This window comes from Equus asinus, chromosome 2 (assembly GCF_041296235.1).
Source record: "Equus asinus isolate D_3611 breed Donkey chromosome 2, EquAss-T2T_v2, whole genome shotgun sequence".
NCBI classification, from domain to species: Eukaryota; Metazoa; Chordata; class Mammalia; order Perissodactyla; family Equidae; genus Equus; species Equus asinus.
Genome location: NC_091791.1, coordinates 77,214,542 through 77,228,393, shown reverse-complemented (window position 1 = coordinate 77,228,393; position 13,852 = coordinate 77,214,542). Strand labels below are relative to the sequence as shown.

Below are 13,852 nucleotides of genomic sequence, written 5' to 3'. Positions count from 1 at the left end.
GTCTTTAATCCACGCGTCCTTTGGGCTCACCGTTTGAGCGCCTCTCGCAGTCGGTATTTTCAGAGGCTCAGGAGCACTCAACACACCCTCCCCTCCAGGATCGCCCGGGTCCCGCCGCGCCCCTCCCGGCCGCGCCCCGCCCCGCCCCGCCCCGCCCCGCCCCGCATGCCCGGCCGCCCCTGCGCCCGCCGGCCAATCCCCAGCTCCGCTCCCGGTGCGTCACAATGGCGCCCTCGCGGCCCCATCTTTGGCCGGCCGCCGCGGAGGCCCCGCCCTGCCGCGGTCTTTGCGTCTTTCCGGCTTCGTCCTGGAAGTAGGACAGTGCTGCATCTTCCAGGAGAAAAAGCTAGGGGTTTGGCGAGAACCTGGAAGCAGAGCCGGGCAGCGGGGACCTGGGTGCTGGGGTGGAGGGCCGAGTAGCGACCGGGCACGCAGGGGCTTCCGGAAGGGCCGCGTGCGCACGACGAGCGGGAGTTGTGGACTCGGGCCTGCCGCGCGCCTCACTCCGCCCCTCGGGAGCCCCGCTCAGGGCGCGCCGCCAGGGGTTTCCATGGTGATGGTAAACAAGCCTCAACTGCATCAGCTACAAATGCCAAGTCCCCCGCGTTCCACCCTCCTCTAGGTGCTCAGGGAAACGACCGAGGCGCCGGGTGTGAGGAAGAGCGGGAGCGCAGAGACTCGGAGCCCGAGGTGAGGGGCGGGACGGACGGCGAGTCCGAAGCCGAGGGCCGCACACCCGGAACCAACTGGGGACTGAGCCCTCTGGGGGTGAGCACGGACAGGCCGAGATTTGGGATGTGGCAGGGGGAGTCCTTGCGGAGGGAGCCAAGAGGATCCTTAGCTCTAGTCGGGGAGTCGCCAGCACACCTGGGGAGACCGAGACAAGGAGAGCCAGAAGGGGCCGAGTTTGAGGACTCCCTTCCCTTAGGGCAGGGATGTCGGGCGAGTCCTGGACGGGTGGTAATCCCAGGACCTGGAAGGATGAGACATCTGCACCAGCCTTCAAGAACCCCTTTAAGGGTATTGAGACGTGGTGGGAAAGAGGCTCTTTTTACTTTAGTTTTATTTTCTTTTATTTCTTAAGGCAATATACTCACATATTTAAAGTCACAAATTTGTACAAGGCTTTGTTACTCAAAACCTCTTCTCTCCATTTCCTGCTTCCTGCGGAAATATTTTCAAACCTTTGGACTTCCTCAGAAGTTTAATTTCTTCCTATTGTATTTGCATCTCTTCTCTGTGCTCTTCCTTCATCAGCTTCACTGAATTTGAATACTTCGATCTGAAGTATTTCCTCATTGATTTCCTTTGCTTCCTGGTCATTTTGCTGCTGCATGTACGTGCTCAGCCATTTGTTTTTCTTTCCCTTTTTCTAGTCGTACCCTTGACTACATTTTGCACTGGTTCCTTTTTATTTTGGTGAGGAAGATTGACTTTGAGCTAACATTTGTTGCCAATCCTCCTCTTTTTGCTCAAGGAAGACTGTCACTGAGCCAACATCTGTGCAAGTCTTCCTTTATTTTTCATGTGGGATGCCGCCACAGCGTGGCTTGATGAGCCGTGTGTAGGTCCATACTGGGACAAACCCCTGAACCCAAAGCCACCAAAGCAGAGTGGGTGAACCTAACTACTGTGCCACCAGGCTTTTTGACACCTCATCTTGGAATGAGCCTAAATTCAGCAGGTTGTAGGGGTGGGTCCAGGGCTTTGTCTCAGGCTCATGTCTTTTCTTTTTGATCAAGATTTTTGTGTGTAGTTATTTTTTTCCCTTTTTTTTTTTTTGAGGAAGACTGGCCCTGAGCTAACATCCATGTCCATCTTCCTCCACTTTATACGTGGGATGCCTATCATAGCATGGCTTTTGCCAAATGGTGCCATGTCTGCACCCAGGATCCGAACTGGCGAACCCCTGGCCTCCGAGAAGCGGAACATGTGAACTTAACCGCTGTGCCACTGGGCTGGCCCCTTTTCCCATTTTAAAAATAAGAGATATGACATATAAGAGAGAAATTATAAAACCTATCTCGAAGGTGTAAAGAATACTATTCAACTCAAGATCTGTGTCTCCATCACTAATCTTAAGAGAACTTAATAGAACTCTACGCTTATGACCTTTTTTGTAGTTCCAGTCATCACAGCTCCCTCCCCGTCACTGTCTTGAATTTTAGCCTTGTCAATTACTTGCTTTTCTTTATAATTACACTAAAATTGTATGTATCCCAGGAAAAAATGTATTGAATAGTTTTGCATGTACTTGGATTCTATATAGAAGTTGTTTTATACTCTATGTTTTCTTCATTGCCTTTCTTTTGTTAGTCAACCTTGTCTGTTGTCTTCAAAGGATCATTCCAAGACCAAGCATACAGCTATAGTATTTTTTAGCTGTTTTATAGTATCCCATTTAACAAGCAGGCAATAATTTTTTTCTCCACTATTCTATTCAAGGACGTATTGGTTTTCAGTTTGGGATATTATAAACAGTGGTGCTTTGAACCAGCAGGTGGTGGCCAGAGGGCACATCTGCCAGACATACTTTAGGCTCTATACCTGGGATCGAATTCCTGAGTCATAGGGTTTGCCCACTTCATCATATAAGGACACTTTCTAAAATAGTTGTACAGTTTACCACCTTAACCCCAGTGGGATTGCTATATTATATAGTGAGTAAATATTACACTTTATAAGAAATTACCACATTTTTCCAGTGTCTGTCCTACTTTACATTCCCATTAGCATTGCATAAGAATTCCAGTTGCTTTGCATCTTCAACTAGCACTTGGTATTGTCAACTTAAAAATTTTAAAATATTTATTTTAGCCATTCTATAGGGGTACATACCATATTTTATCCTGGCTTTAATTTACATTTCACTAATGGCTAATAATGTTGATTATCTTTTCATGAGCTTATTTGTCATCCCAATATCCCCTTTGTAAAATATCTGGTCAAATGTTTTCCCATTTTAAAAAATTGGGTTGTTTCCTTCCTGTTGAGTTTTGACAGTTCTTTATACTTTGTAAATATAGGTTCAGATGTGTAATTTACAAAATTTTCTTCCAGTTTGTAGTTTATCTTCTCTTAACAGTGTTGTAGAGCAAAAGTTTTTAATTTTGATGAAGCCAAGTTTGTCAGTTTTTTCCTTTATTGATCTTGCTTTTGGTGTTACATCTAAGACCTCTTTGCGTAACACTAGGTCTTGAAGATTTTTCACCTATATTTTTTTTTTTTAAAGTTTTACACTTTTAGATTTACATATAGATGTAAGATTCATTTTGAGTTTTTTTGTTTTTGTTTTTTAATGAGGTGTGATATATATATACAATATGGGTATACAATTGTTCCAGCACCATTTGTTAAAGAGACTATTTTCTCCACTGAATTGCCTTTGCTCCACTGTAAAAAATCAAGTGGCCATATTTGTGTGGGTCTAGATCTGGACTCTTTAGTCTGTTCTGTTGATTTATATGTGTATTGTTTCATCAATAACTGTACTGTCTTCATTGTAACTTTATGCTGATTTCTAAAATTGTGTAGTAGGAGTTCAACTTTATTCACCTTTTTCAAAATTGTTTGGCTATTCTAGTTCCTTTGCCTTTCTGTATAAATTTTAGATTAAGTTTGTCTATTTCTCTCAAAAATATTGCTGGGATTTTGATAGGAAATGTGTCAAACCTGTGTGTCATTTTGAAGGGGAATTGACATCTGTCTTTACTATGGTGAGTCTTTCAATTTGTGACCACAATATGTTCATTTACTTAGATCTTCTTGGATTTCTTTCATAAGCATTTATAATTTTTAGTATACAAGCCCTGCATATGTTTTGTTAGATTTGTTAGCTACCTAAGGTATTTTAATTTTTTGAGCTATCATAACTGGTATTATATTTTTAATTTAAATTTCCACATGTTTTATTGCTAGTATGTAGAAATATAATTGATTTTTATGTTGATCTTGTTGTTAGTCTTATGTGCTTAACTTATTAGTTCGAGGAATTTTTTTGTACGTTTCTTGGGGTTTTTATGTGGCACACCGTGCCATTTGCAGGTAGAGGTAGTTGTACGTCTTCTGTTCCAATCCATATGCCTTTTATTTCCTTTTCTTGTCTTTCTTCACTGAGTAGGACTTACAGTACGATGTGGAATTAGAGTGGTGAAGTGGACGTCCTTGTCTTCTTCCTAGTCTTAGGGAGGAGCGTGCAGTTTTTCTCCATTATGTGTGTTAGCTGTAGTTTTTATAGATGCTCTTTATCAAGTTGAAGTGGTTCCCCTCCATTTCCAACTTGCTGAGAGTTTTTATCATGAATGGGATGTTGCATTTTGTCAAATTTTTTTGTGTCAGTTCATATGATCATATAATTCCTCTTTAACCTGATGACGTGCTGCATTACATTGATTTTCAAATGTTGAACCAGGCTTGCATATTCCAAACTTTACTTGGTCGTGGTGTATAATTGTTTTTCTGTATTACTGAATTCTATTTGATAATATTTTCTGAAGGATTTAGCATCTGTATTTATGAGGGATATTGGTCTAGTTTTTCTTTGTTTTTCCCATGTCTTTGGGTTTGGTGTCAGGGTATAATACTGACCTCATTAAATGACCTGGAGAAGTGTTTCCTCCTCTTCTGTTTTCTGAAAGAGATTGTTTAAAGTTGGTTTTAGTTCTCCTTTAAATATTTGGTATAGCTTTCCAGTGAAACCATCTGAGTCTGGAGATTTTGGGGAGAGTTTTAAATTACAAATTCAATTTCTTTAATAATTATAGGGCTATTCAAATTATTTGGGTTGGGTGAGCTGTGGTAGTAGCTTTTTGAGGAATTGGTACATTTCATCTAAGTTGCCAAATTTATGTGAGTAGAGTTCTTTATAGTTTTCCCATGTTACTCTTTGAGGTTGTTTTGCCAAAATTGGAATATTTTCAGTCACTATTTCTTTGGATACTTTCCAGCCCCACATTCTTTTTCCTTCCCTTCTGGAACTCCCATGACATGAATGTCAGGTCTTTTGCTACAGTTCCACAGGTTCCTGAGGCTCTGTTCGTTTTTGTTGCTCTATTTTCTCTCTGTCATTCAGATCGAGTAGTATTTATTGTTCTGTGTTCAAGTTCCCTGATTTTTTTACCCCTCAATTGGCTCCACTCTGCTTTTGAGCTCATCTAGTGAGTTTTTTATTTTGGTGATTAAATTTTTTAGTTCTAGAATTTCTACTTGGTTCTTTAAATCTTCTTTTTCTTTGCTGTGTTGTACTTTTTCAGTTGTTTCAAACACGTTCTTAATTGCTCATTGAAGCATTTTTGTGATGGCTGCTTTAAAATGCTTGTCAGGTATTCCAGATGTTGGTGTTGATGTCTTTTTGGTTTTCTTTTCTCATTCAAGTGGGTATTTTCCTGGTTCTTGGTGTGGTGATTTTTTTTTATTGGATCCTGGACATTTTGAGCAATTTCGTGAGACTTACTTAAATCTGTTTTTAGCAGGTCTTCTCTGACGCCACACTGGCAAGGGAAAGGAATGTGCTATTTCATTACTGCCAGGTAGGGTGGAAGTCCAGTTTCTCTTCTTGGCCTCTGTTGACAGTCTGGGAATGGGGAATGGGAGGGTGCCTCATTCTAGTGGACTGGGGTGGCTGTCAGGTTTCCTACTGGACCTTAAATGACAGCACCTTGGCCGGGAGGGTGAGATGTGCTGTGTTGCAGCCTGGTGAGGCTGCACTTCTTATTAGGCTTTGCTAATAAGGCTAATAATATGGGTGGGGATGGCGTCACACTTCTTTTCTGTGGAGTTTGGCCAGAGTAGGGTGGTTATTGTCTAAAGGTTTTTTTGTCTTGCAGGGTTGCCCCTTTCCTCATCCTTTGGCTCGAAAGAGCAGGCTTCTCTTAGGCTTTTAAAAATCTGTACCTATTGACATTTTCAGATTGCTGGCTTCTCTAACACTCAGTCTGGAATATATAAGGCAAAAAGAAAACCCAGGGAACTCAACATGTAATTTCCTGGATTCCGAGATCCTGTCTTGGTCTCCCATTTTCTTTCCACCTTTGTTTTGTTATGTTTATTTATATAATGTTCAGGATATTTATCTGTACTTAGTAGATATGAAGTAGTATTTACTTCATCTTATCCTGAACTGGAGCTTTGCCTTCACTTTTGAAAGATATTTTTGCTATCTCTAGAATTAGACAGTTTTTTCTTTTCAGTACTTTAAAGTTGTCACTCTACTGTTTTCTCTTTTGGATTGTTTCCAGTGAGAAATCTGATCTCGTCTTTATGTATGTTCTTTAACATGTTAGTTTTTTCTGACTGATTTAATTTTTTTGTTTTTGAGGAAGATTAGCCCTGAGCTAACATCTGCCGCCAATCCTCCTCTTTTTGCTGAGGAAGACTGGCCCTGAGCTAACATTCATGCCCATCTTCCTCCACTTTATTATGTGGGACGCCTGCCACAGCATGGCTTGCCAAGCGGTGCCATGTCTGTACCCAGAATCCAAACCGGCAAACCCTGGGCCGCCAAAGCGGAATGTGTGCACTTAACCACTGTGCTACCAGGCCAGCCCCTAATTTTTTTTTTTAAAGATTGGCACCCGAGCTAACGTCTGTTCCCAATCTTTTTTTTTCCCTTCTTCTTCTCCCCAAAGCCCCCCAGTACTTAGTTGTAGATTCTAGTTGTGAGTGCCGCTGGTTGTGTTACGTGGGATGCTGCCTCAGCATGGCCTGGTGAGCGGTGCCACGTTCCGGCCCAGGATCCTAACAAGTGAAACCCTTGGCCGCCAAAGTAGAGTGTGCCAACTTAACCACTCAGCCATGGGGCCGGCCCCAACCTTTTTTTTAATCATTTGTCTTGAACAATTTGATTATGGTATTCTTTGGTATAGTTTTCTTCATGTTTCTTTTGTTTAGGGTTTGTTGAGCTTCTTGGAACTGTAGGTTTGTAGTTCTTTGTAAGTGTGGAAAGTTTTAGGCCATCATTTCTTCAGATGTTTTTTCTGTCCCCTCCTCCAGTTGTCTGTCTATTAGTCTGCTTAAAGTCATCGCACAGCTCACAGATGTTCTTTCCATTTTGCGGGTTGAGAAATGAACTTCATTGTCTTTAAGTTCACTAATCTTTTCTTCTGCAATGTCTGATCTGTTCTTCATTCCATCTAATGTATTTTTCATCTCAGACATTATAGTTTTTATTTCTAAAAGTTTGACTTGGGTGTTTTTATATCTTTCATGCCTGAACTTAACTTTTTGAACACATAGAGTACAGTTATAGTAATTCTGCTTAAGTCCTTTTCTGCTAATTCTTAGATCTGTGTCAGTTGTGGGTCAGTTTCAATTCATTCATTATTCTCTCTGTTATAGATCATATTTTCTTGCCTGTTTTCGTGCTTGGTAATCTTTTATTGGATATTAGGCACTGTGAATTTTACTTTGTTGAGTGCTGGATATTTTGTATTCCTGTAAATCTTTTTGAGCTTTATTCTGGGATATAGTTAAGTTACTTGAAAACAGTTTGATTGTTTTTGGTATTCATTTTTGTGAGATTTGTTAGGCAGGTCCAAGGCAGGGCTCAGTCTAGCGTTAGTTATTCCCTACTACTGAGGCAAGATCTTCCTGAGTACTCTACCCAATGGGCCATGAATTATGAAGTTTTCCTGTCTGCTACCTTGGGACAGGCACTATTCAAGGCCCTGGGTGAGCACTAGTCACTGTTCCCTCAAATGCTTTTGAATGGTTCTTTCCCCAGACCTGGGTAGTTTCCTTACATAGACATGCTGATCAGCGCTCTGCCAGTTGCTCAAGGGGGAACCTCTGCAGATCTCTGGAGTTTTCTCTCCTTGTAGCTCTCTCCTCTCTGGTAGTCTGTTCTGTGAACGCTAGCTGCCTTGGTCTCCCTGGACTCTCAGATCTCTCTCTTCAACTGAGGGGGTCCACCAGACTCTGCCTCAGTTTTTTCTCCTAGCAACACAGTCTAAAAACTTCTCAAGGCAGTAAGTTGGGGCAATTGTAGGACTCATATCAGCCCTCATAGCCTAGTGGTTAAAGGTTGGTGCTCACCACTTTGGCGGCCCGGGTTTGCTTTCTGGTCATAGAACCACACCACCCATGTGTCAGTTGCCATGCTGTGGTAGCAGCTCTAATAGAAGAACTGGAACGACTTACAACTAGTATATACAACATGTACTGAGGCTTTGGGGAGGAAAAAGAAAAAAATTTTAGGGCTCATCTCATTTGTTTTCTTTCTCTCCTTTGTTGTTTGATGTCCATTGTCTTGGAAAATTGTTTTCCCTATGTTTTGTCAATTTTTTTGATCATTTCAGGTGGGAAGGTTAATCTGGTCCCTCATACTTACTCCATCTTGCCTAGCAGTGGAAGTCCTCTGTATTTTGTTTTTATTTTTTACGTAAATCTTTTTGTTATTTATCTGTTTTAAAATTTGGACTGGAGTACAGAATGGTGAATGAATATTTTTTTCTTAGTTTTATAACACTCTGTGGTCCATTTTGTTATATTTATGCATTTATTCCCTTTTTTTAAATTTTATTTTTTTGATTTTTTTTTTTTTGAGAAAGATTAGCCCTGAGCTAACATCTGCTGCCAATGCCCCTCTTTTTGCTGAGGAAGACTGGCCCTGAGCTAACGTCTGTGCCCATCTTCCTCTACTTTATATGTGGGATGCCTACCACAGCATGGCTTGCCAAGTGGTGCCATGTCTGCACCCAGGATCCAAACTGGCGAACCCTGGGCCGCCGAAGCAGAACATGCGAACTTAACCACTGTACCACTGGGCCGGCCTCGTGTTTATTCCATTTAATCCCCATTTCCTATTTCCGTTCTCTGACCTCATGGCAACAATTCTAATTTGTATTATGTATGTCCTTTAATTTGTATGTGAATTTATGTATATAATTTGTATATACATATTATGTATATATATGTATTATATGCATATATATACATACAAATTATGTATATAACTTGTTTTCTGAGCATGTATTTGCAATGCACATAACTAACCTGCTGGTGAATTTGTTCATTTGTCCCCCAGCACAATATTTTCACATCTAAACATGTTGGTATGTGATAGTTATTCCATTGAGACTGCTGCTTACTGATGCCTGCTCATCTACCACTATAATGTGCCTTCCCACATTTCACTTACAAGCAGGATTGCTAGCTCATAGTTTATGCGTGCACATATCCTGCCTCCTGCTATTCAGTATATCCCATATGGAAATTATTTACAATCTTAATTTTAGAATTTTATTTTATTTTTAAAAATCTATATTAATTTAGACTTAGCAATACATTGTATACTTTTCTTCTATAACTATTGTTTATTTGCATCATATTTTCCTTTTACAATCAGTTTTTTATTTTGATAGATTATATCCTCTAATAATTCTTAAAAATAGTATTCATGGATCAAAATAAATCTGCATTTAGGTCTTATTGGTTAATTTATTTTCTAATTGAGAATTTTAGGATAAAAATTATATTCCCTTAGTGTGTGGAACTCACTGCTCTCTTGTATTCTTGCAAACATTGTTGCTGATGTGATTCTGTTTCCTTTCTAGAACTGTCAAAAATTTTGATTTTCTAAGGGTGGTTTAAAAAATTGTGATATATTCTTCATTTTTTATTTTAACCAAAATTTGTTATAAGGATAAAGCAGATGGTTGCTTATGACCACAAGGCATTAGAGCAGTTATTTTGCTGGTTCTGTTAATCATAACAATTATTAAAGCCACAGACAGGAGTTAAAAATTAGAAGGTTTGATTGTCAAGGTGAATTCCAGCTTCCATCATTAGTCACACTCCATATAAATATGCCTCCTATCACAAACAAGTAAACCAGTATTATTGGTTAAATGTAAGAGGTTATTAGAACTAAGACTATTACAGAGGAGTTCCTTATAATCAAATTACCAAATTTTATCATGACATTATAAGGCACCTGTGCCTTAACTTGACAATATTTGTATTCCCAGTATGTTCAAGGCATCTGAATCATATTTATCCTCCTTCTTTAGTCATATAGCAATACATATAATATATGGACTCATATTTTCCTCCAATTTGGAGAAATTATCTTACTATTCTTGGAGTATTACCCCCAATTTATTCTCTTTTTTCTCCTTCTAGAACATTCAGTTGGTTACTAGAAATTATATTAGAAATTATAACCAATACTAAATACTAAACTCCCAATACTAAAGCTCACACTTTTTTCTTTTGCTCCACATTTGAGATCATTGACTAGGTCTTCCAGTTCACCATTTCACTCTACAAAGTTTCCTCTGTTCTCCTACTTCCTTAATATTGTAAGCATTTTCTTTTTCAGATTTTGACACTTTTTAATATCCAAGACGAATTGTTCTTTTTCACTAAGGATATTTCTTCTTTTACAGGTTGTCCTAATCGCTCATATTTCTCTGCATATATTAGGCGTACATCTTTCAAAATCTCCTATTTGCTGTATTGGCTTAGTTTTCTTCAGTTAGCCTTTGTTTTTTCAGTTGGGTGATGCTCTTTGGGGTGTTGGTTATCCTCAGATGTTGTGTGAGAGTCTCTGCTGGCCTGACTCTAAGTACTCTGTTTATCTACACCCTTTATGGGTAATAGGATGGGATGTGGTGTGGGTTATGGGTGCCAGGAGATGATAATGATGTGGGGTTCCAAAATTATCCTGGCTCCTGCCAGACACCAAGGACACTTTACTGCCTCACTGGTCACACTCACTGTGCCAGCCTAGGAGTGGACCCACAGCTGCTTTCCAGCCCTCTGAACACAAAGAGAAGGGAGCCCAGAACTCGGACTGTTCCTGGAGCTTCTTGCATCCTTTCCACCTGTCGTGTCCTATAGGTTCGGGATCATGGATCTAACTCTGTGGTCATTCCATCTTTACTGAGTTACTCAAAATTCCATGTCCACTGAGGGTGACCCTTCTCATTTCCCAGCAATGGTACCCATTTATATTTTTGAAATATCTTTTGTCATTTTTCTAGGTTTTTTGGTCAGAGGGCCTACTGCAATATGTGTTCTGAGTGCCGTTTTGATTTTGTTTAATTGTGCACACTTAGTAATAGTTCACTTGTGCACACTCTATTAGTAGTATTAGATAATGCTTATAGGTGGGATGAGGGTATTTGTACAAGCTTTGGAATCAGAGAGACTTGGGGTTAAATCTCACTTTTAAAACACATTTGGTATTCTTAAGTCTCTCTATATAATTTCAGTCATTATTACCTTCCTCCTCTATAACTGTGGGGAAAGTGATGCTTATTACATATCCTTGTTTTATATATTAAATGAAAAATTATGTTGTTTTTGCTTTGTTTTCAGCCATAAAATGTTGTAGCCAAGCTAGTTTGATGCCTGCCCTGTCAAGTGTCCCTGATGCTTGGTCCTTAAGGCGATGGAGGATTGATGACCAGCTCACTCTGGTGCTGTCTGCTGAGATGTGCAGAATTTCCAAAATTGAAGATGGGCATCAGGTGATCATTTCATCTTTTGTTAACTTTAATGGGAAGATTATATCAAATGGCCCTGAAAAAAGACGGAGGAACCATGGGACACAGATATATTGAAGTATTCAAGTCCCATAGAACTGAAGCAGGTGGATATTGAAGCATAGTGACACATAAAGTATTAGTCAAGACAGCTCAAGTTGATACAGCTAGTTTTATAGGAAAATTCCACTGATTTCAGTCTAACCTTATATAGGGAACCCAGGAACAATGAACTGCTGCTATTACAGAAGTGAAAGCTGTGTAACACATTCGTGCCATGAACTTGGGAAATCAGTACTTAAAAAAAATTTTCTTTTCGGTGTTTTGTAATGCCTCAAAGTACTTCTTGCATTGTTAGCTTATTTCAATTTATATTGTAGTAGAATACCTTAGCACTATATGTATATACTGAAGAAATTTCAGTTATGTGAAGTACAACTTTTATACCATGTTGTTCTAAACACATTCGAGAAACGTGCTTTTGAAAAATTAGTTTAAATACTAATACTGTAAGGTTCTGGTCTTTGTGATTATATGAAATTGTGAAGCCTTAATTTAAAGCTCTCTTTTTACTGTTCATTTTAGATGTGTTTTGCTAAGTGAAACATTTAACTAAAATTTTTGTTATCAAATTAAAATAAATTATTTTTTACAGAAAAGCTCACAGGACTCAGGATATAGACATACTTGTGGCCAAGATTTATTACAGCATAAGGATGCAAAGGGAAAAAAGATGCATGGGGTGAAGTCCAGAGGAAGCCAGACGTGAGCTTCCCAGAGTCTCTCTTAGTGGAATCACACAGGATGCACTAATTCCCCCAGCAACAAGTTGCAACAACTTGTGTGAAGTGTTCTCTACCAGGGGAGCTCACCAGAGACTAGGAGTCTTGGGTCTTTCTCGGGGGTCCGTTATGGAGGCACAGAGTGTCTGTGTGACTGATGGCAGTCACTGAAATTCCAGATGCCCAGAAGGAAAGCAGGTGTTCAGCATATACCACATTGTTTGTTGATTTAGGCACAGTAAGCCACTCTTATGATTTAGGGAAAGTTTAAATGAGTGTGGGCAGCTGTTTATCAGGCCCGTTCTCAGGTGCCAGCCAAGGGCCAGCCTTGTAAGCAGGCCTTTCTTTTTTTTTTTTTTTTTTTTTTGATTGTTAATAGCAGTTTTATTTGTTTTTTTTTTTATTAATGTTATGATAGATTACAACCTTGTGAGATTTCAGTTGTACAAAAATATGGAACGCTTCACGAATTTGCGTGTCATCCTTGTGCAGGGGCCATGCTAATCTTCTCTGTATCGTTCCAATTTTAGTATATGTGCTGCCGAAGCGAGCACGTAAGCAGGCCTTTCTAAGGACAGTAGGCTCAGGCCTGCTATGTTAACTCTTTTTGGCATGAAACATAAATGGCATAAGCATACCAATTAAATGACAGAGATTGTTAGATGTATTTAAAAAAAGACTCAATATCTATAAGAAAGTCTATATAGATCATTTTAAAGATAAAGAGAAGGAAAAGGATATAACGTGCAAACAGTAAACAAAAGAAGCCTGAAGTGACTGTATTGATATCAGATGAAGTAGACTTCTGAACCATGAAAATTACCAGAGATAAAGAGAAGCAGTATATAATGAAAGAAAGAACTGAATAGCCAAAACTGTTTTGAAAAAGAAGACTAAAGATGGCAGAATCACACTACTGAATGTTAAGACTTACTGTAGGGGCCAGCCCCGTGGCTGAGTGGTTTAGTTCCCGTGCTCCGCTTCTGCAGCCCAGGGTTTTGCTGGTTTGGATCCTGGGCGCGGACCTAGAACCACTCATCAGGCCATGCTGAGGCGGCCGCCCACATAGCACAACTAGAAGGACCTGCAACTAGAACATACAACTGTGTACTGGGGGCTTTGGGGAGAAGAGGAAAAAGATTAGATGTTAGCTCAGGTGCCAATCTTTAAAAAAAAAGACTTACTGTAAAGGTATAGGAATCAGTCTGGCATGGTACTGGTGAAAGGGTAGATTAGCGGAACAGGCTAGAATCCAGAAATTGACACAAATATGGCCAATTGAATTTTGATAAAATTGTAGGAAATCAGTGGAAGAAGGATAGTCGTTAACAAATAAGTGCTGGAGTAACAAATAAGTGCTGATACCCATATGCAAATAAAAGAGGCCCAGCTGAAACCTCATACCTTGTATGTTAACTCAGAATGGATCACAGATCAAGGTATAAAACTGTAAAATGATTTATTGGTTAAACCCCTTAGGACCATGTTGAAGTAACAGCAATTGAAATATAGTCTAAGAATACCTCCCTTGTGGTGAGTATAACATCAGTAATATCACCACCACTGTTTTACAAATGAGGAAAC

At 39.7% G+C, this 13,852-nt stretch overlaps 1 protein-coding gene and 1 non-coding gene across 2 annotated transcripts in view; one reads left to right on the top strand and one right to left on the bottom strand.

The window, feature by feature from the left end:
- Positions 1–219: 219 nt before the first annotated feature.
- The window catches only part of ZNF487 (zinc finger protein 487), a 122,269-nt gene continuing 108,636 nt past the window's right edge, over positions 220–13,852 (top strand). Inside the window, 2 exon segments of the mRNA XM_070519415.1 lie at positions 220–690; positions 11,320–11,471. Coding sequence (XP_070375516.1) covers positions 11,404–11,471 — 68 coding nt within the window. The 5' untranslated portion in view covers positions 220–690; positions 11,320–11,403.
- Positions 12,716–12,822, bottom strand: LOC123283687 (U6 spliceosomal RNA). The gene has a single exon (XR_006524353.1). It is a non-coding gene; the product is annotated as a U6 spliceosomal RNA (small nuclear RNA).